This window comes from Amblyraja radiata, chromosome 23 (genome assembly GCF_010909765.2).
Source record: "Amblyraja radiata isolate CabotCenter1 chromosome 23, sAmbRad1.1.pri, whole genome shotgun sequence".
Taxonomy (NCBI): Eukaryota; Metazoa; Chordata; class Chondrichthyes; order Rajiformes; family Rajidae; genus Amblyraja; species Amblyraja radiata.
The window spans coordinates 15,527,739-15,549,999 of record NC_045978.1 but is presented as its reverse complement, the minus strand read 5'-3'; the positions used below and the strand labels follow the sequence as shown (position 1 = coordinate 15,549,999).

The 22,261-nt window shown below is 41.6% G+C and overlaps 1 protein-coding gene across 13 annotated transcripts; it reads left to right on the top strand.

Moving 5' to 3' along the window:
- The first annotated feature begins 1,802 nt into the window (after positions 1-1,802).
- On the top strand, positions 1,803-21,934 carry aurka (aurora kinase A). Of its 13 annotated transcripts, none has more exons than XM_033041592.1 (10): positions 1,819-1,909; positions 8,008-8,060; positions 9,019-9,262; positions 9,334-9,622; positions 12,579-12,633; positions 14,616-14,807; positions 16,553-16,691; positions 18,471-18,619; positions 18,784-18,958; positions 20,905-21,490. In XM_033041592.1, the coding sequence occupies exons 4-10, from the start codon at positions 9,343-9,345 to the stop codon at positions 21,091-21,093; spliced, it is 1,179 nt and encodes a 392-aa protein (XP_032897483.1). In that variant the 5' UTR covers positions 1,819-1,909; positions 8,008-8,060; positions 9,019-9,262; positions 9,334-9,342; the 3' UTR covers positions 21,094-21,490. The 13 variants fall into 13 exon arrangements, with proteins under 13 accessions (XP_032897479.1, XP_032897483.1, XP_032897484.1 ...); XM_033041593.1 differs by having other exon boundaries at positions 1,820-1,909; positions 8,989-9,262; XM_033041591.1 differs by having other exon boundaries at positions 1,821-1,877; positions 8,989-9,262.
- Positions 21,935-22,261: the final 327 nt, after the last annotated feature.

Sequence of the window (22,261 nt, the reverse complement as noted above, 5' to 3'; positions counted from 1 at the left end):
AGGTGCAACAAGACCTGAATGTCCTTGTACATCAGTTATTGAAAGTAAGCATGAATGTACAGCAAGTCAAGTCAAGTTTATTCGTCACATACACATACGAGATGTGCAGTGAAATGAAAAGTGGCAATGCTCGCAAATCGTGCAAAAAACAAACAAACTACAACCAGAATGGAACAGAATCACATATTACATATTTGTGGGAGGGTGGGAAGAAAAAGGAAAAAAACAGCAATTTAAAAAAGACACCACACAACAGTAAAATGGTACAGTAAAGTTAGTCCCTGGAGAGATAGGAGTTTACAGTCCTAATGGCCTCTCCGCAGGCAGTGAAGAAAGCCTTCATAGCGAGAGGATTTGAGTAATAGGATAGGAGCAAGGAGGTTCTACTGCAAATAGGCACAATAAGCTGGAGTTCAGTGGGACAGGCAGCATCTCTGGAGAGAAGGAATGGGTGACGTTTCGGGTCGCGACCTTCTTTAGTTGTACAAGGCCCTGGTGAGACCGCACCTGGAGTATTGTGTAGTTTTGAACTCCTAATTTGAGGGAGTGCAGCGTAGGTTCACCAGGTTAATTCCCAGGTTGGCGGGACTGATATATGATGGCAGAATGGATCAACTGGATTTATAGACACTGGAATTTAGAAGGATGTGAGGGAATCTTATAGAAACATATAACATTCTTAAGGAATTGGAAAGGCTAAATGCGGGAAAAATGTTCCCGATATTGGGGGAGTCCAGAACCAGGGGGTCACAGTTTAAGAATAAGGGGTGGGCCATTTAGGACTGAGATGAGGAAAAACATTTTCACCCAGTGAGTTGTGAATCTGTGGAATTCTCTGCCACAGAAGGCGGTGGAAGTCAATTCACTGGATGTTTTCAAGAGTTAGATACAGCTCTTAGGGCGAATGAAATCAAGGGATATGGGGGGGGGGGGGGGGAGCAGGAACAGAGTACTGATTCTGGATGATTAGCTATGATCAAACTGAATGGATAATCTCCTACACCTATTTTCTAATGTAATTACCAAATATACCATTTAGGAGCAGACGAGGGCATTCAATCCAATTTGTGATCCCAGCTACAAAGACAGATGTATACAGCAGAAGGTACACAAAATTGCTGGGGAAACTCAGCGGGTGCAGCAGCATCTATGGAGCGAAGGAAATAGGCGACGTTTCGGGCCGAAACCCTTCTTCAGACTGATGGGGAGTGGGGAAAGAAAGAAGGAAAAAGGGAGGAGGAGGAGGAGCCCTTTTTCCTTCTTTCTTTCCCCACCCCCCATCAGTCTGAAGAAGGGTTTCGGCCCGAAACGTCGCCTATTTCCTTCGCTCCATAGATGCTGCTGCACCCGCTGAGTTTCCCCAGCAATTTTGTGTACCTTCGATATTCCAGCATCTGCAGTTCCCTTTTGAACACAGATGTATACAGCAATTCGTTCTTCCCCCGCACAATTAAAGCATGGAATAATCTCCACCCTACTAGTTACCCAAACAGATGCAACTAAATTTAAAGTAGCTCTTTCTTCCCAATAACCCTTTCTGGCTTGAGTCCTCCCTCAACCACCTCCAGTTTAAATTCCATTTGGAATATTTTGGAGGACCAAGAAACCAAGAACCAAGATACTAGAGTAATTACTGGCCTTGTTGCAGTGAGAGACCTACACGCGTCACGTGGGGTAGCACCCTCATTTACATACGGCGGTGCGTGCATGCGTATGTCCGCTCTTTGCAGCTCAGCCAATAGCGGTCGGGCTTGGCGGCTGCACCGTCCAATGGGAGCGCGAGGCGGGTTAAAGAGCGGCGGATTTGAATTTAAACGACAGTCGGAGCGGAAGCGCACAGTCGGGTCGGGTGTGGCCGTCGGTGAGTTGGGCCGTCGGTGAGTTGGGCCGTCGGTGAGTTGGGCCGTCGGTGAGTTGGGCCGTCGGTGAGTTGGGCTGTCGGCTGCCCCAGTGCGAGGGCTTTCGGCTCTCCCTACACACGGTGTGTGCTGCGCCTGCGGGTGTCTAGTTTGGTCCCGGGGGCCGCCACTGCTATTTCCCCGGAGGAAGGTGCCGGTGAATTGGGCCAAGGCCTCTATTCTCTCCCCCCCCCCCGCCCCCCACCACCACAGCCTCGGTCGGTGAGTTTGGCTGCCCGGGCAGGGTGGCAGGGAGTCCGGCTCTCCCTCTACCAGGTGTTTCCCCTGCGGCCTGGTCCCGCCGGCGTCTCCGGGACCCGGCCTCTAGTTTGTAGGCCACAGCGATGGCCTCTAGTCCCATAGGCCCCACAGGGCGGCTATAGACGCCGAGTCGCAGTCTAACTCGATCTCGTTAATTCGATACTCAATGGGCTGAACCCTTCAAGTTAAGTGGTGACTATCTCTTGGATGCAAGTTCTGGATTCTGTCAATATCCCCACCCATGTTTGTTTGCGATTTTCCTTGGCGTTCGTTTGTGCTGCTTCAGTCTATCGACATTTATAACTGCGGAAGTGTAATATGTTAAGCTAGTGGCAGCACTCCTAGTGCTTCAGTGAAGCTGGATTTCAGGGTCCCGCTGAAGAAGTTAGGTGCATTTTAATTGCCCCGTATTCCTTGGCGCGTTTTAATTTAAACGTACATGTCACTGGTCCAGTGGTTGACAAATTTTGACCTCAGTTTCCATGACATGTCACCAATGTGTGATCGGTTATTTAGGCACATTAATCAACACTGAGTTATGATATAGTAGTTTAAATCTTTAAAAGATTAATGTAAAAGTAATTGCCTCTTCAATTCTGTTAAAACCAGTTCCAAGAAAGTGACAATGCCTTCGGATTGTGCAAAAACTAGCGGGTGAACTGAATACCTGTTTTGTTTGGTGTTTATTATGGAAGACATTGCGACATTATGACAGCGACATTGCAAAAATTCAAGAGTTGAGGGGCAGAAGAGAGTACAGTCAATATTACTGAGGAGAAGATGCTTGGGAAGCTGAAAGGTCTGAAGGTGGATAAGTCACCTGGACCAGGTGGGCTACATCCCAGAATTCTGAAAGGTAGTTGTAGAGGTTGTGGAGGCACTAGCAGTGATCCTTCAATAATCACTAGTCAGGAATGCTCCAGAGCAGTGGTTCCCAACTTTTTTAGCTCATGGCTCCCTTGGGATCTTTTAATTTTTCTGTGCCCCCCCCCCCCCCCCCCTGACATTATTAGCGGAAAAAAAGTACTTCAATATTATAATATCTTCCATAAAAATATCAGGGTCTATTAATTGCACATATATTCTCTTTTATTATATTCCGCAACCATCAAAAATATTTTGTGGATTCAATAAAACACCCATTTATAATCATACATTAAAAATATATTTCAACTGCATAGATTTAAATTTATTAGAACTGAAATTTAGGAGGCAACAGGGTGGTAGCTCTGTGGCCCCTTCATTGAGCTGGTGGCCCCCTAAATACCAAAATGTTTCTGTAGCCCCCCTGAAATTTGCCATTATGGCCCCAGGTTGGGAATCACTGCTCCAGAGGATTGAAAAATTGAATGTAACTACAGTCTCAAAAGGAGCGAGGCAAAAGAAAGGAAATTATAGGCTGATTTGTCTGACGTCAGTGGTTAGTAAGATTTTACAGCTCATTATTAAGGATAAGATTTCAAGGTACTTGGAAGCACATGATAAAATAGGCTGAAGTCAGAATGGTTTTAAGGGGACATTTTGTTTGTCAAATATGTTGGTATCTTTTGAGGAAGAAGCAAACAGGATAGACAAGGGAGTTAGTGGATGTTGTTTACTTGGATTTTCAGGAGGCCTTTAAGGTGCCACATGCGAGGCTGTTAAACAAGATAGGAGCTCATGATATTAGAGGCAAGGTACTATCATGGGCAGAAAATTGGTGAACTGGCAGAAGCTGTGAGTGGGAATAAAGGGGGCCTTTTCTCACTGGCTTGCAATTTAGAAGAAGGAATAAAGGCATAGACTGTTCTGGAAATAGGGAGGGAATTCAGAAATCAAAGGACTCGAGAGTGCTACTGCAGGATTCAGAAGGCGGTGGAGGCAGGTTCTCTGGAGGCTTATAGAATCATAGAAAGTAGGTGCGAGAGTAGACCACCAGGTCCGTCGAGCCCGCACCGCCATTCACTCATGGCTGAACACTAAACAGACACACTTACCCACAAACAGTAGACACAAGACACAGAACACAAGACACTACCCTCCCCTTTATACCGCTATCACCCCTCTCCACCCCAAGAACCGCGTGATCTCCTGGGGGAGGCAAAAAACCGGATAAAAACCCAGGTCCAATTCGGGAAAAAAATCCGGGAAATTCCTCTCCGACCCCAATCCAGGCGATCGACACTTGTCCAGGAGATCACTCAGGTCTTACTATACTAACCATACCTAGGTCCATATCCCTGCCTTCTCCCCGTAGCCCCTTATCCCCTTGGCAGCTAAAAAAACATCTATTTTTGACTTAAATATATTTAACGTTTCTGCTTCCACTGCTCCCTGGGGCAGTGAATTCCACAAACTAACCACCCTCTGGGTGAAGAAGTTCTTCCTCATCTCAGTTTTAAAAGAGCCCCCCCTCACTCTGCAACTATGTCCCCTAGTTCTAGCCTCCCCGATCATTGGGAACATCCTCGGTGCATCCACCCGATCAAGGCCCCTCACGATCTTATACGTTTCAATGAGATCGCCTCTCATTCTTCTAAACTCCAAAGAGTAGAGTCCCAGCTTACTTAACCTTTCCTCATATGTCAATCCCCTCATTGCAGGAATTAATCTTGTAAACCTTCGCTGCACTGCCTCCAGGGCTAGTACATCCTTTCTTAAGTATGGACCCCAGAACTGTACACAGTATTCCAAATGTGGTCTCACTAATACCGTGTACAGCTGCAGCAAGACCTCCGTGTTTTTATACTCAATCCCCCTAGCAATAAAGGCCAAAACTCCATTGGCCTTCCTGATTGCTTGCTGCACCTGCATACTGACTCTTAGTGATTCATGTACTAATACCCCTAGATCCCTTTGCGTTGCATTACAACGCAGCTCCTCCTCATTTAGAAAATAACTTGCCCTATCATTTTTTTCCCCAAAGTGAATGACTTCACATTTATTAGTATTAAATTTCATCTGCCAAGTTGTTGCCCACTCACCTAGCTTATCTATATCCTTTTGCAGACTCTTCCTATCCTCCTCATCCCCTACTTTCCCTCCCACTTTCGTATCGTCCGCAAATTTTGATATATTACACTTGGTTCCCTCCTCCAAATCATTTATATAAATTGTGAACAACTGGGGTCCCAGCACCGACCCTTGCGGAACCCCGCTAGTTACCGGTTGCCATCCCGAGTATGAACCATTTATCCCCACTCTCTGCTTCCTATTTGTTAGCCAATCCTCTACCCATGCTAATATATTACCCCCAATCCCATAATTTTTTATTTTTAGCAATAGTCTCTTATGTGGCACCTTGTCAAAAGCCTTTTGGAAGTCCAAGTATACCACATCCACTGGTTCCCCTTTATCCACCCGGGTTGTTACTTCCTCAAAGAATTCGAGCAGATTCGTTAAACACAATTTCCCCTTCACAAAACCATGCTGGTTCTGTCTGATGAAGTCATGTTTATCCAAGTGCCCCGTTAGTGTTTATATAATAATTGTCTCTAACATTTTACCCACCACCGATGTTAGACTAACCGGTCTATAGTTACCCGCCTTCTGTTTACTTCCTTTTTTAAATATAGGTGTTACATTGGCCATTTTCCAATCCACTGGGACCGTTCCTGCCTCCAGGGAGTTTTGGAAAATTATCACCAATGCATCCACAATCCCCACTGCTATCTCCCTCAAGACCCTTGGATGTAATCCATCAGGCCCAGGGGATTTATCCTCCTTCAGTCTCATTAATTTCCCTAATACCACCTCCTTGGTGATCTTAATAGTATTTAGCTCCTCCATTCCTACCGCCTCCTGTTTATCCAGCGTTGGAATATTTTTTGTGTCTTCTATGGTGAAGACTGATACAAAATACTCGTTTAATGCCTTTGCCATTTCCATGTTCCCCACCAACAACTCTCCAGTCTCACCCTCCAATGGACCAACGTTCACCTTAGCCACCCTTTTTCTTTTTATATAGCTATAAAAACTCTTACTATTAGTTTTTATGTTGTTCGCTAAATTCCTTTCATAGTCTATTTTCCCGTCTTAATTAATCTCTTAGTTACTTTTTGCTGACCTTTAAATGCTTCCCAATCCTCTACCCTCCCACTATCTCTGGCTACCTTATATGCCCTTGCCTTCAGCCGAATACTATCCTTTATAGTTTTACTGAGCCATGGCTGACTGTTCTTACCCTTACCCCTTTTTTTCTTCATAGGAATAAATTTTTCTTGAAGGTTATACAGTAGATCCTTAAACGTACACCACTGCTCATGTACCGTCTTATCCTTGAGTCTGCTATCCCAGTCAACTTTGATCAGCTCAGTCCTCATACCTTCATAATCCCCCTTATTTAGACTAAGCACCCTAGCCTGAGTTTCAACCTGCTCCCCTTCTATTTGAATATGGAATTCGACCATATTGTGGTCACTTGTGCTGGCATTCAACAGGGTCTTGAGGAGGTTCACTAGAATGATCCCAGGGATGATTTTGGTTAATGTTTGTTGAGTCTTTTACGGCACTGGACCTGTACTTGCTGGAGTTTAGAAGGATAAGGTGGATTTAATTGAAACCTACTGAATAATGAAAGGACTAGACAGATTGGATGTTAAGAAGATGTCTACAGCAGTGGAAGAGTCCCGGACCAGACGGCACAGTCTCAGAAAAAAGAGACATACCTTTAGACAGGAAATGAGGAGGAATTTTCTTTAGACAGAGGGTGGTGAATATGTGCAATTCATTGCTATAGATCAGTGATTCCCAACCTGGGGCCATATGGCAAATTTCAGGGGGGGCCACAGAAAAATTTGGGCATTTAGGGGGCCACAGAAAAATTTGGGGATTTAGGGGGCCACAGGTTCAATGAAGGGGGGGGCACTTTTTTCCGCTAATAATGTCCGGGGGGGGTTCAGAAAAATTAAAGAGCCCAAGGGGGCCATGAACTAAAAACGGTTGGGAACCACTGCTATAGATTACAAAGGAGGCACGCACAGTGTATTTTTAAAGCAGAGGTGGCTAGGTTCTTGATTAGTTAGGACATCAATAGTTATGGGGAGAAGACGAGAATGGGGTTGAGGGGCAAAACAGATCAGTCATGATTGAATGGTGAAGCAGATTCGACAGGCTGAATGGCCTAATTCTGCTTCTATGGCTTATGGTCTGTCATTTATTTTGACCTGTTGTAAATCTACAGATTTGCACATCCAATGGAAATTGCATTTTTATTTATTTTATGATCTTTAAATGCTTTAATCAGATTAGCGAGCAAAATGCACTGCACATTGGAAAATGATTTGGTGACTAGATGGCCTGCATTGCAATCTGTGTTTCATATTGCTGTGTGAACACTCCTTGTTCTTGCTGGTTCCTGCTTTTAAGAGGTTGACAAAGTTCTTTTTTTAAACTGAAAGTGATTTGCATTATTATTGTGTTCCAGGTGTATGAATATATGCATGTTGTTGGATGAGTTTAGTAGAACATACTTCAATTTACTAGTTCCACAAACCTCAGAGGGTGGTGGAGACAGGTTCTCTGGATGCTTTCAAGAGAGCTAGATAGGGCTCTTAAAAATAGTGGAGTCCGAGGATATGGGGAGAAGGCAGGAACAGGGTACTTATTGGGGATGATCAGCCATGATCACATTGAATGGCGGTGCTGGCTCGAAGGGCCAAATGACCTACTCCTGCACCTATTGTAAGTGTATTCTTGTTTTGACTCTTTCCAATTGTTTTTGCAAATTCCATATTTCAGTGTTTCTATTGCTGAGAACTTGGCATATTTGGGGAACTAAATCTGTGTCTTGGGCTTGCAATTGGTTATACCAATAGAAACAGATGTATGTGTTGGGGAAAGCTGCATATTTGTTTCTTTCTTTTTGCAGGATTTTGGTTAGAAATGGAGAAGAAACCAACAGGCCACATTGCAGCTGGAAAGGTATTTTGGGCACCATATTTATAAATCGGTACAGGACAATATTCTTGTATCCAAGTGCCCTGACACTTCAGTTGAAAGGTTAACTTGATGATTTAAAGACACAAGATTTTAAATGCTGGAATCTGGAGCATATCTGGTGAGGTCCAATTGAAGATTTTCAACCTGAGATAGACACAAAAATCTGGAGAAACTCAGCAGGACAGGCAACATCTCTTGAAAGAAGGAATGGGTGACGTTTCAGGTCGAGGCCCTTCAACCTGAGATGTTGGCTGCCCATTTCCCTCCAGAGATGCTGCTTGACCTCTTGAGTTCCTCTAGCAGATCAGGCAACAGTTCTCTTTATAACCTTAACATATGATCTGTTAATGAGTCTCTTCTCAAGAATTTTCCAATTTGCCTTTTGGGGTGCAGTAATGGTCATTTTTGGGCATCTCCCTGGTGTTGGCTGACATCTGCAATGTGGGATGCTGAATGCCAATTTTGTACACTTGAAAATTTGGACTGAAATTTGATGTCTTTGATTCAAATAATAGTTGAGTAAAAGCAGATATGTGGAGAATCTAATTTTGGGGGATTTCCAGAACATGACATAAATGAGGACACATTGCTGGAGTAACTTGGCAGGTCTAGTGGCGTTTCTGGAGAACATGGACAGATGATGTTTTGGGTCATGACCCTTACTCTGAATCTGATTCTGAAGTATGATCTTGACCTAAAATGTCACCTCTCCATGTTCTCCAGAGATACTGCTGAATTACTCCACAATTTGTCTTAAGCCCCTGTCCCACTGTACGAGGTATTTCACCAGTTCTCCGGAGTTTTCCCCCCGATTCGAACTCCGAGAATGTCTGTAGGTGTTCGTGGATGTCTCGTAGCGGCTTGTCATGGTCTAACTACGAGTAAAAAGTAACATTTTTTTCATCACGAGTATTTTTGTACTCGTGGACATTTTTTACAGGGATGAAAAAACGTCACGGGTTACCGGATGTCCCGAGTACCTACCGTTAGCATTACGAGCCGCTAAGAGACATCCATGAACTCCTGCGGACCCGCTACGGACCTTCTCTGAGTTCGAATCAGGGGAAAACTCGGGAGAACTCGTGAATTACCTCGTACAGTGAGACAGGGGCTTTATTGGTAGCCAGCATTTGCAGCGTAATTTATTTTTGGCCAGTGCATTTAAACAGAGGGAATTATATTTGGTGAGTAAGGCTTGTTGCATTTACTTGTGCAAAAAATTACTTCTGTTGTCTGAAAATGATTATTTTGAAAGGTGGCAGCCATGGATCGTGTTATGAAACCTCAGCGAATTTCGCAGAATCCACCTCGTCCAAGAAGCATGGCAACTACTTGCAATGTAGGCCAACAACGTCAGCCTCTCCAATTGCGGGTTCTGTCTGATAATTTGGTTCCGACTAAGAGTCAAGTGCCTTCTGGTCAAGTAAAACAGGCAATGCCAGTGCCTCCACTTTCGAAGCAGGCTTGCAAAAAAGATGTTCAGCAAATTGGCGAACCTGCTAGAAATCCAACCACACCACAGCCTGCTGAAGTGCCAAATGATGGTAAGTATTCTTGTGCAAAATTCGGTTAAAAGTAGCATAAGATGCTCAATGTTTAATTATAAATGAATCTTTGGATATTAATGAAGCTGAGCATTTTATAATCTTTACAGCTAAATAATTATCTGTGCTCTAAAATGTTCTTCATTCTGTTCTGTGTTCTCTCAAATTGATGTATGTGACCATTTTTTAGCATGTGCATGTAGCAAATTTGTCCAATTATTTGAGTGAAATGAATGCATTTTCAGTTGATCTAGCAATAGAAAACCTGTATTCTTTTTAAAGTCTGTGGTTCAAGTCTTGCTGATCTTTAACTGGTGGACAAAAGATACAAAGAATTGTGCAATTAGTAGATGGGACAGAATGGTCTCCTTTGTGCTTGGCCAGTTTTGCTGCCATGTCTTTACAGGCATGAGATTTCTCTGCAGATTTGAAGTTCGTTAAAAAGAAAATAAGTTTAAATCTCTGAAATCTATACATTACTTTCTGCGAGACCGTGGGACCGATGATCGAGAGCACCGATTGGACGAGGGAAACATCGGTCAGCAGGCAGTTAGGGGGTGGGGGGCATGATTGAGCACGATGATTGGAGGGAGGCGTCGGTCAGAGGAGGTGGGTGGGGGGGGAGACTGAGGATAGAGTTCGGTAATTGGAGGAGGGAGACGTCCAGAGGCGCGACAAGCCGAGGTCTGGTGGAGCGGGAGAGGGCACTGGACGGGGAAAGGCCGGGCCCTTGATAGTGTCAATAAGTGTTTTAAAACCAGAAGAGGGAGTGTGAACCCTGGTGAGAGGAGGGGGGCCCCTGTGAGTGTGAGTAAAGGTAAGGGGCCTTCCCTGTGAGTGAGCAAAGGTGAGGGAGTTCCCTGTGAGTGAGCAATGGTGACGGGTTTCCTGTGAGTGAGCAGTGAGGGGGTCCCTGTGAGTAAGGTAAGGGGGGGGGGGTTCTCCGAGTGTGAGCAGTGAGGGGTTTTGCGTGAGTGGGGAAGACCCTGCAAGAAATTAAGGGTAAACGGGCAAGAAAACAGTCATTTCGAGGTATAATTATCAAAAAAAATCTGCATAAATTCCGCCAGGGGCAATGCCCCCTGGACCCCATCTCTCTTCTTCTTTTTTCATTTTTTTCCTGTCTCATACCTGCTTTGCCAAGTCAGCTGTATTAGAGAATCTGCTGGAAAATTTAGTACTACAGATAGTAAAAATCAGTTGTCCCCAGGCATGATATTCTTCAGTTTTAAATCTGAATTCCAATTTTTTTTCTTCCTATTCAATTTTTTGTGCCTGATTATTTGGTGGTCAATCAGCTGCTGTCTCTAAGGGGGTTGCGTCCAATCACCAACCAGCGTCCCTTAAAATCCGCTTTGGCCTATATTTCTCCAATCAGCCGCTGTCTCCAAGGGAGTTTCATCCCATTACCAACCAGCGTCCAGGGCTCTCACTTTTTTTCTCTGATGCTAGCCGGGCAACCTAGGCAGCATTTTTGGTTACCAGATAACAGTTTAGGTGGTCATTTAAGATTGCTTGCTTTTACGCGTTCGATAATGTGCTCAGACGAAGTGCATAGTTACCAGTCAGAATTATGCTCAATGAAGAAATCACATATTTCTGCTTCAAATAAAGTCACAAACTAAACATATTCACCAATCAAGACATGATATATACCACAATGACATGCAGCAAAATTACAATACAGTATCTCAACTCTTTTTACATGATGCAATTTCTATTATTTCTTTCCACTTGCAAACAAAAATGTGGTTGGATTATTCAGCATTTGATCAACCTTGGTGAGACCAAACGCAGGCTTGGCGATCGCTTTGCACAACACCTCCACTCGGTTCGCAATAATCAACCTGATCGCCCGGTGGCTCAGCAGTTCAACTCCCCCTCCCATTCCAAATCTGACCTTTCTGTCCTGGGCCACCTCCATGGCCAGAATAAGGCCCACTGCAAATTGGAGGAACAGCACCTCATATTTTGCTTGACATTTGATGTGCCAAGTACCAAAGTTAGTCTGGTCTGGACATTTCTTTCATCTCTCTCAATGGTATGAAATAACTTATGATGAAGATTTCTGGTTTGATATAGGCCAATTAACATAATCCATTGTCTTGTGTTCGGCTGATGCATACGGAAACGTCTCATGATCATGTTGGTAGATGGCAACTTTTGTTTACAAAGCTGTATTTTTAAATTTGATTACTGCTTCCAATATGCTTTAGTAAATGTACTCTGAAGACTCATTCTTGTTTGAATTAATGCTTGCTGTAGCCACAATGTTAGAACTCCTGATTGATCATTGAAACACAGAAAATAGGTGCAGGAGTAGTCCTGCGAGCCAGCACTGCCTTTCAATATGATCATGGCTGGTCATCCAAAATCAGTACCCTGATCTGGCTTCCCCCCCCCCCCCCCCCCCCCCCCCCCCCATATCCCTTGATTCCCTCATCCCTAAGAGCTGAATCTAACTCTTAAACATCCAATGAATTGGCCTCCACTGCCTAAAGTGGCAGAATTCCACAGATTCATCACTCTGGGTGAAAATGTTTTTCCTCGTCTCAGTCCTAAATGGCCTACCCCTTATTCTTAAACTGTGACCCCTGGTTCTGCACTCTCCCAACATCAGGAACATTTTTCCTGCATCTACCCTATCCAATCCTCTAAGAAGTGTATGTTTCTATAAGATCCCGTTTCATCCTTCTAATTCCAGCAAATAGAAGCCCAGTTGACTCCTCCTTTCATCATACGTCAGTCTTGCCATTCTGGGTATTAACCTGGTAAACCTATTCTGCACTCCCTCAATAACAATAATGGCCTCCCTCAAAGTGGGAGACCAAAAATGCTTGACAATTTTGATAAGCAGTTATGAGAGCAAAGAATCTAAACGCTCTGTCCCTTGGGACATTTGTGAGTTACTTGTATGAACAACAAACTCTCATTGGCATATTTTCTCTTTAATTAGGAAAAACAGCAGAAAATAAAACAGTGGATGACCAGAGCACTCATGAAAAGAAAAAGTGAGTTATAAATGTAATGTTTCAATAGTCTATGCCCTCTATTGATTGTTTTTCTGCAAATAAACTCTTCTACTTTCATTCATGGCTACTGGCTTTGTCAAGTGATTTCACTCTATTTGTCTCCCCACCTGGTAAAATCGTGTCATGTCATATTTCCTGAATAACCAGGGATGGTGAAAGAATGTTACCTGCTCCATCCTTCAATTCCTTCTCTGCCAATGTCATTTTACATATGCACTTGGGTTCTTACCATTTTAGCCTTGGTACTCCACAACATTTTATAGCCAAAACTGAGTCACAGCCACAACATAATTTTTGCAAGGCCAAGGCATTAAAAATTATTATTGCCTTAGATGCCATTAATGCTTTTCCGTTTCCAAAAATCATTCTTGCCGTAGGTTTTACTATAGTAATGATCCTCCTTTCCACTTTGTTTCTCAGGGGTGTAGACTTGAATGTTTGTGGTAAGTAAATAGTTCAGCCTTTGTGTGCTGGATCTGGATCAACTGCCTTATGTTTGATTCACCTTTGCCAAAACCATTTGCTATTGCAGAATCATCCAGTCTAAACTAATTATTTTTGGGTCATCTTTCTCTTTGCCAATGCAACTCCTGCAAACACTTATCCAGCTCTTTCCTCCAGTTCCATCTGCCTTCTCCTCTGGACATGCATGTAGATCCAAGCCCTTTATTGAGTATAATTTCCTCACCCTTTCTGGTCTTTTGTTCCTGACCACCCTCAATAATAGGATCATGTGTTCTCTCCTGTTTATACATTTGATTTTAATGACCTGTCATACCAGGCATCTCTCATTGAAAGGAGAACTGTGACTCCAGTCTATTTGCATAACTAAAGGTCTCTCCTTGGAATAATTTAGCAACCCTCTTCAGCTACTTATCTTTCCCAAAGTGTAGGATTGAACGATATTCCAGATATTCCAATGCTGGACAATATTCCAGTGGCCAAGCAAATGTTTGGCACTGTTTTGATTTACTCTTATTATCTAGTACATTAAAAAACCCCCAGAAAATGCAGGAAAAACTCAGCAACTAGTGCAGCATCTAAATAAATGGTTGATGCTTTTAGTCCAAAATGTAATCCAGATCAAACCCGAGTCTCTGGTGCTGTCAGGCTGCAACTCTATTGTCAAACGGGTTGGGGGGGAAGTGGGCAATCATTTTGCCCGCTTTTTTCCCCAACCACTGTTTGACAATGACAGGCCATTTCCTCCCCCCCAAGATTGGAACTTTTTGACATATGGCAATGTGTTCACTGACTTGAAACCAGTGAGTGATAGATTGTTAAGCAGGCTTTGGTTGGTGATTTTATTTTTGTCAAACTTCAAAGCTTCTGTGAATGAATTGTCTTTAAAGGTACACCAAATCCCATGCATTCATTTGAAAGTAATTTGCAGTTGTATTAATTTTGGTTGTGATTTTCAAATGATAAAAAGCTTGTGTACAGTTAGGCATCAAAGTATTTGAGGAAAGATTCTTGATCTTGTTGAAATTGTCTTTAAAACTGAGGCTTAATGTTACTTTCTTAAAATTGAAAGCTGCAGTAAATTTTTATAACCTAATGGAATAACGTTTGTTTTGACCAATCGATTTTTAACTACGTTAAAAGGAGAATAAATATTTGGTGTCCTTGGATTAAGTTATCGGTGAACTGTACAAATCAGTGAAATCCATGTTCCGATGTTGCACATGATTTAATAATTCTTCAGCCTTTGAACGGGTGTTTAAAATGGACTATTCATACAAGTTAGAAAATTCTACAAAAGCATAATCCTGTTAATGAGGATGTGGATGCTTTTATTGAATTATCCCATGGGTTTTTCTTTTAATACTTGGAAACCCCCTGGAATGTGGATACTCAATGGATTGGGCGTCCATTTGCTAAAATAATAAAACTAGTGTTCAGTAAAATAATTTGAAACAATGTTGCATCATTCTAATGCATGATCAAATTGTTGTTTTCAGAAAACAGTGGTGTTTGGATGATTTCGAAATTGGCCGTCCATTGGGAAAAGGTAAATTTGGAAATGTGTACTTGGCCCGTGAACGACAGACCAGATTTATCTTGGCATTAAAAGTACTATTCAAATCTCAACTTGAGAAAGCTGGAGTGGAACACCAACTCAGAAGGGAAGTTGAAATTCAGTCACATCTCAGGTACAGTTCCGAAGATGCACGATTTAAAAAAATATAAAAGTGAACTGACAAACCTATTTATGAACTTCTTGCCCTTGTAGAAAGATTGGTGACATGCCTCTACAATTGGATGAAAAATATTCAATTTGTATTTTGATTGTTTTCAAATTTGATCCCGGGTTCTCCTGAATGTTTTGTGGGGGGGGGGGAGAGAGAGGAATTAAACAGTAATCAGGTAAAAATACTTGAAGCACGTGAATTTCTTCCTCTTTGTCACTGTTAATAATCATATTGGTTCTAATTTAACTTCCTAATACTCAAACAGCTCCTGTTAATGAGTCTGTCTCATTCAGCCTATTAAGTCTGGTCTGCCATTTGATCATGGCTGATCTATTTTGCCTCAATCCCATTCTCCTGCTTTCTCTCCATTACTATTGATGTCCTTACTAATCAAGAACCTATCAAACTCTGCTTTAAAAAATAAACAATGACTTGGCCTGCATTGTCATCTGTAGCAATGGATTCACCTCCCTCTGGCTTAAGAAATTCCTCCATCTCCATTCTGAAGGTGGGACTTTTTATTCTGAAGTTGGACCGTGTGGTCCTAGACACTCCCACTACTGGAAACATCCCCATCACATTCATGCGATCTTGGCCTTTCATTAAAAGGTAGATTTCATTACGATCACCCTCATTTTTCTAAACTCCAGCAAGTATAAGCCCAAACCCAACAAACACTGTGTTAATGCAATCATCCTTAGGATCATTCTTGTAAACCTCTGGACCCTCTCCAACCCCAGCACATCATTCCTCAGATATGGAGGCCCAATATTAATTGCTAGAGATCAGACCGTTAGCAGTTAATTGGTGAAGGACGAAGATACCCTTGAATTACCTGGATGTTCATGTTTCATTGGTTTGCAATTCGATAATGAAATCCAGCATACAGTAAGAGTCAGTTGGTAAGACTAGTGTGTCCCTCTTTAAAGTTGTTTCTTCATTTGGCTAAACTATTAATTGCTAGAGTTTTGCCTCTTTTTAAATGTGTTCACAATAAGCAGTGGGAAGTAAAGAAAATGCAGCGCAACCAACATGTTCTAATGTTAAACAGTCTGCTTGATTACATGCTATTGTCTTGGTTTAGATGTATCAGATTCTGTCTTGAAGCTTTGGGGCATTATCGGTAATACTGGTTAGTATTTGCTTTAGAATGCCATGATCACTGCTATAGGTATTGGTATACCTGGGAGATTGATGGTTTAAAGCAATTGTACTGATCGCATCTACAGATTGATCAGCAATAACTACAAACTTTTGATCAATTCCTTAGAGTTGAGAGAAAATTAGTCTCTGCATACATTGGTAGAATTATGTTATGGGGAAATCCATGAAATGTAACACAATTATTATTTTAGCGAATGTCAGTTCTCATGATACCCAGGTTCATCTATTTGTTTAATGGGTACCTGCAATTTGGTAGCAATGTTTCACAATACTATATTTCTAAACTAAATTACCCATTCAAAAAGTGTTAAGAATTGCTGTGCAAATACTAATATACTTTGGAAGCTGGGCATGTTTTTCCTCAGAACTGGACAGTATGTGAATGGCTGTGCTAATGATGATGCCAATCTAACTGATCTCATTGATCTGCACATGGCCTGTATCCCTCTAGCCCTGCCTGTTCATATCTGTTTAAGTAGCTCTTAAACATTGCTATTGTATCTATCTCTTTGAATGGATAACCTTTTCTTTTCTTTCCACAGACATACCAATATCTTGAGGCTATTTGGGTACTTCCATGATGCCTCCAGGGTTTATTTGATATTGGAGTATGCTCCTCGTGGTGAACTTTACAAAGAGCTGCAGAAATGTGGGAAGTTTGATGATGGGCGAAGTGCTACAGTATGAGATGACTATTTGTCCTTATTCTGTATTTTGGGATGAATGCTTTGGTGCTTGCTTTCAAAATATACCCAAGCCTGGTTGTGTTTTCGTGTTTTGCATTTTTCCAGTATCCAATGTTTTTGACTTGATTATTCTACACGTTGGCTAAAATAGCATCCACTTAGGAATATCATAGTCCCTGACCTTTTGCATAGCTGGTTTGTGGTTGGCACTGACTGGCTGACCTGCATTTTGATGGTTTGTTCTTTTGTTCAGTAAATGTTAGTTCTGTGGCACATGTCTTTTTTTGTGCTTTTAACTGCAACAGTCATGGCACAAATTGAAACTTGCTGTAATACACATAGTCACCAGTTAATGGTAGTGTTTGCTTCACTGTCCTGATATGTTGTGCTTCAATATCCACAGCTTTCAGATATCCCATATCCTTTATTTTCGTTAGTCAGAGATGAGTGTTTCGAACAATCATTTAATCTCTTAAGATTTGTTCCCCTGAGTGAGAATTATAAAGATTTGTCGACCCCTTTCACCCTATTTCTTTCTTGTATGTCCTATCCATTTTTCAGAATGGCCCTAACTTCTAGAGTCTGCCAATGTAAATATCCTTCTGGTATCTTTCAAGGACCCATTGAATTTTGAATGAAGTTATCAATGTTCCAAAGGCCAAGACAACTTGATCTCTTATAACAGACTGCTATCCCACAGATTGTATAAATTGTCACAGCAATCCATCTGTAGCAAATCTTCATTGTGTACAATGGTGAGCTTACTTGCTTATGCATCCAGTGCGATGTCACAGGGCCTTGTATAATTGTACGGCATCTTTAATCTTGCAATAAAATCCACTTGTAGTAGAGGCCAATATACCATTTGCATATCTGTATGTTAACGTTTGGTGATCTTTGGATGGGGACTTCCACACTCCTTTGGACACTTTCAATCTTTCAACATTTACACAATTATGACCAATGTTTAGTTTGAGTGGAGGAAGGTGGATGATTCTCAAAATCACCATTGAACTTGCTTTTTCTGGTTGTGTACATTAATAGCTTTAGGTGCACAATGGACAGTTTACAGTATACAAATGAGAACTAGAGTATAATGATAGACCGAAAGGGCATTAGCTCGTGGGATGGTTTTTAAATGGCAGGCTTAATGAGCACTAATGCAAAGGGATACATTTCGGTAGGAAGAATAATGTGGTACAAAGGACGCTGATATCAAAAGGTGCATGGACAGTCATAAATCCCCTTGACACAAAATCCGGTGTAGGGTTTAGAATGCAAAATTGAGGAAATTAGAAACTTGCCTGTAATCTGGTTTGTCCATATCTGGTTGGCATTCTTCAAGGATATGAAAGCTTTTGAGGTAACAGGATTTATTGAAATGATTCTAGGATTGAGAAAGTTATAGGTAGATTGTTGAAGCTGGGAATCGTCTCCTTTGGGGGAACTCCAATAAAGGAAATGCTGGTTGTTTCCATTGAAGGAAAGTAGAGCTTTTTTAGCCAAAATCATGCATTAGATGCCCTGCTTATTGTTTACACTCCATGTGCTGTCTCTTTACCACCTGTTTTGGATTTATCTGTCCAGCAGAGTTTGGTTTTAAATTGGCCTCACCAACTTGCACCAAAAGATTAAACTTTAGTCGTAGTTAACCAAATGACTTTTTCCTTGTTCTTGATTTTTTTTCAAATTACCACATAAATGTTTGTGGTTATTTCTGTATTGCTGAGTTACTAACTTGTTTTTCTGAAAATAACACTGATTTTCTTTGCAGTATATGTCTGAGCTGGCTGATGCACTTGTATATTGCCACTCAAAGAAAGTGATTCACAGAGATATTAAGCCGGAAAATCTACTGCTTGGGGCAAATGGAGAATTAAAGATTGCTGATTTTGGATGGTCTGTGCATGCTCCTGCATCCAGGTGCTATATTTTTTCATAATCATATGATGCAAATGAGGGATATTACATTTGCTTATCTTGTTTTTGCCATAATTAGTTACATACTTTGAAACCTGTGGTATGAAAAACTGCCTGAAAATTATTGATGCATGAAATATATTAAAATATACATATGCTACTTTTAGGAGAGCAACACTATGTGGCACGTTGGACTACCTGCCACCAGAGATGATCGAGGGAAAAATGCACGATGAGAATGTTGACCTTTGGAGCCTTGGTGTTCTGTGTTATGAATTTTTAGTAGGCCGTCCTCCATTTGAAGCAGCTGATCGCCAAGATACCTTTAAGAGAATATCTAAAGTAAGTAAATGGGGCAAACTCTTTTGCAGGGACCAGTTTGTCCTCTAATTGCTTAAAGTTCCTGTTCAGTTTTCAGATGGGAATTTTGTGATCTGAGTAGCATAAGTGGCTTAATTTCCAATTAAAGATTATGATTCTTAATTATGGAATTTCAGTTTACCTACCATATTGTTCCTTGATTTCACTTAAGTGTTGCAGTTCACTTGATCCATATCCTAATATTCACCATTACTTCAATGTGGTTGTGCGCTCCTTTCCAGTTCAAGTATTGAATCTGAAACTTTGAGCTCTAGCTAATTGCAGAGCTGCCAAGTAGTACGGATTTTCCGTATTTTGTACAGAAATGCGATTAGAATACGGATGTATGATTTTGTGTTATACGGATTTTAAATACGGAGTTCAGTTCAGTCTGAAGAAGGGCCTCGACCAGAAACGTCACCCATTCCTGCTTTCCAGAGTAGCTGCCTGTCCCTTTCCAGGTTTAAACAGCGTTGTCAGTTTAACGCATGGGAATTTAAACAAAGAGCTGTTTGCTACAGGGCTATGGCTACCAGCTGGAGCGCTATGGGCTTTACACATTGCGCTATGGGTCACGGACTGTTCAGGAAAATTCTCGTATAACAATGAGTCTTTGGAATTCTCTTTCTCAGTGGAAGTTGAGCCTTTGATTATTTTTCAGGCAGTGGTAGAATTCTGGATAAGCCTAGTGGTGAAAGGTTACCAGTGGGATTGCAGTTACATTGGGTTTGGCCTTGATTTTACAGAAAGGTGGGTGGGCTCAAGGGAGAGAGGATGGAGAGGGAGGAAGGGAATAAGAGGGAGAAAAAAAAGAAATGTGGGGGAGGGAGAGATAGAGGGAGCAGGGGAGGGAGACTGAGGCTTCCAAAATGACTTCTACATCATCATCTGGTGCTAAAAGCAGGAAGCAGCCGTTAAAACAGCAGTATACAAAGATACAGCAATGAATGCACTGTCAAGTAAGGTGTGTAGAAGACATATCAATTGGTAGAAAAGTTATGCATTGTACTCTTACATGGGTATGACGGCACATAAAAAAACATTTTTTTCAGAAAAATGGCACCGCCTAACAATACTGATTTTCAGGTACTGGAATACTGAAATGCTCTGGCAAAACCTGGCAGCTCTGTAATTGGTAAATGTTTGTATATTTCTGAACTAGGAAAATTGACTTTATTTGCTATCTGGAATTACGTTTGGGTAGTAGACACTCTAGCACACCCTAGTGCAAGTCAGAATCATTTTAAAACTAGGTGCTGACAGTGTTGGTCTGCGCCAGCAAACCCTTCACCCGCTGCTGTGCTGTCTAGCTATCTTGGCTGTTGCAGCTCATGTTGTAGCCCCTGGCTGATAGCACTTTCAGGCCACTGCCACCTACAGATGCACTCGTTCACAATGGGGTTCCCTCACCAGCCGCTGTTACTTCCTGTCGGCAATCATTTCGTCCTCCGCCTCCTCCCATTGGTTTGCCCACTCTGCTGCTCAACTGCCACCTCCCAGAGTCCAAGGTGACTATCAAATATCTAATTGCTGTATTATCCTGATCTAGGATACAATCAACCCCCCACGTCCCAGAACTCCTCCATGGTGCCAGTGAACATTGCTTGTTCTTTTTTCAAGGCACAGCCATAACCCCAAAGCTGGCCCAGGCAGAGCCCTCGTCACTGTGGCACCTTCAGACCCACTTAACTGTACATTATCACCTATTACATAAATAGGTGTGCCTGTACTCCAATGCTATTTGCGATGTCTTTCCATATCCAAGCCTCAATGGCAGATGGAAATAACAATTTTTAACTGGAAGGTGTTAAAGGACGAATTTTTGGTTAAATGTTTTTACTGGGCAGCATTTGAAATTCCTCAATGCTACAGTAATTTTGTTTTTGGTTTTCAATGATTGCTAATTGTGGTTAACATTAATTTTTCAGGTCGACCTTAAATTTTCATCCGTCATATCAGAGGGTGCAAAGGATCTCATTAGTAGATTGCTTAAGCACAACCCCAATCAACGGCTGCCACTGAAAGGTGTACTTGAACATTCATGGGTGGTTCAAAATTCCACTAAACCAAGCACCCAGAAAAAAACCTCTTTGTCTTCATCTAATCCCAATCCTTAAACCAGAAAGGTAATGGTAAAGACACTGAATGAGACTTTGCAGTGCAATTACTTTTTCGTACTGCTGCAGCCACTATTTAGTCTGGTTTGGGAAACTTGGAAATTACCGTTACTATTTCCACAGACAAACTCGGGCTTGAAAAGAATTGGTGAATTTCTTAATTTGCCCGTTATAATGTAAAAAGGAAATGTGGGATTAAGTAGAATTCCTTTCAACCCTACTGTGATGCTTTATATGGCATTCTGTTTACTGTAAATATCTGTACACGTGACTGTAATAACTCCAAATTGTGATCTTGAATCTCCAAAACGACATTGCTGTTCAAAAGGTGTGTATGATTGCATCAGTTCTGGTTTGTTAAGCCTGTTGAGTTTAATAAAATGATTGCAGGGTTGAATTCTGACTTAAGACTGGTGGTTAAAATGGGGGAAATCTGTACTGATGTATGTTGAGTTTGTATGTTTCAGTCTCCCTTTGCCCACTAATTTATTTTGCTTGTAGCCTGAAGTCAGTTTTTATGGATTGTTTAGTTTATGTTAATTTCTTGGGTTGCACAAATACCATGCTCAAAAACGATGATCTTATTTGGATTTGTTAAACATGGATTCTTTTAAGCTGAACACCTTGTGCATAGTGAAACAATTGCACGTTGAACTATGTAAATGGCAACATTTGATCTATCAACAGATTGCAGTTTCAAGAATGCATGACTAATTTTAATTTTCCTGTGATTTCTTGATCCAAGTAGAAGCTTATTTTAGTAATGTGTACAATGAACGTCTAGATATTATCATAGCTGTAAAATAAAGATTTGACTTTTTGAAATACTTTCTTTACCTTTTTTCATTTCTCCCATATGCATATTTAAGACTCCGTTCCTGTTTGGATGCCTTTACTGACTTGTTTTGTATGTGTGCCTTAAATGGGAAAACCTGGAATATGTGAGATATGCAGTTTAACTGGCATCCAAACATTGTGAACAATGTTAAATAAAATGGAACAAACTGTAGACAGGAGCTGGTTTCGGCTAGAGTGTGAAGAAGGGTAAAAATCTCACCTATTCCTTCGAGTGAGATGCTGCCTGTGAAAATGAGTTACTCCAGCATGTGTCTATCTTTGCACATCCAGGCTGGGTACTTAATCTATATACGCTTGTGTGTATGTATGT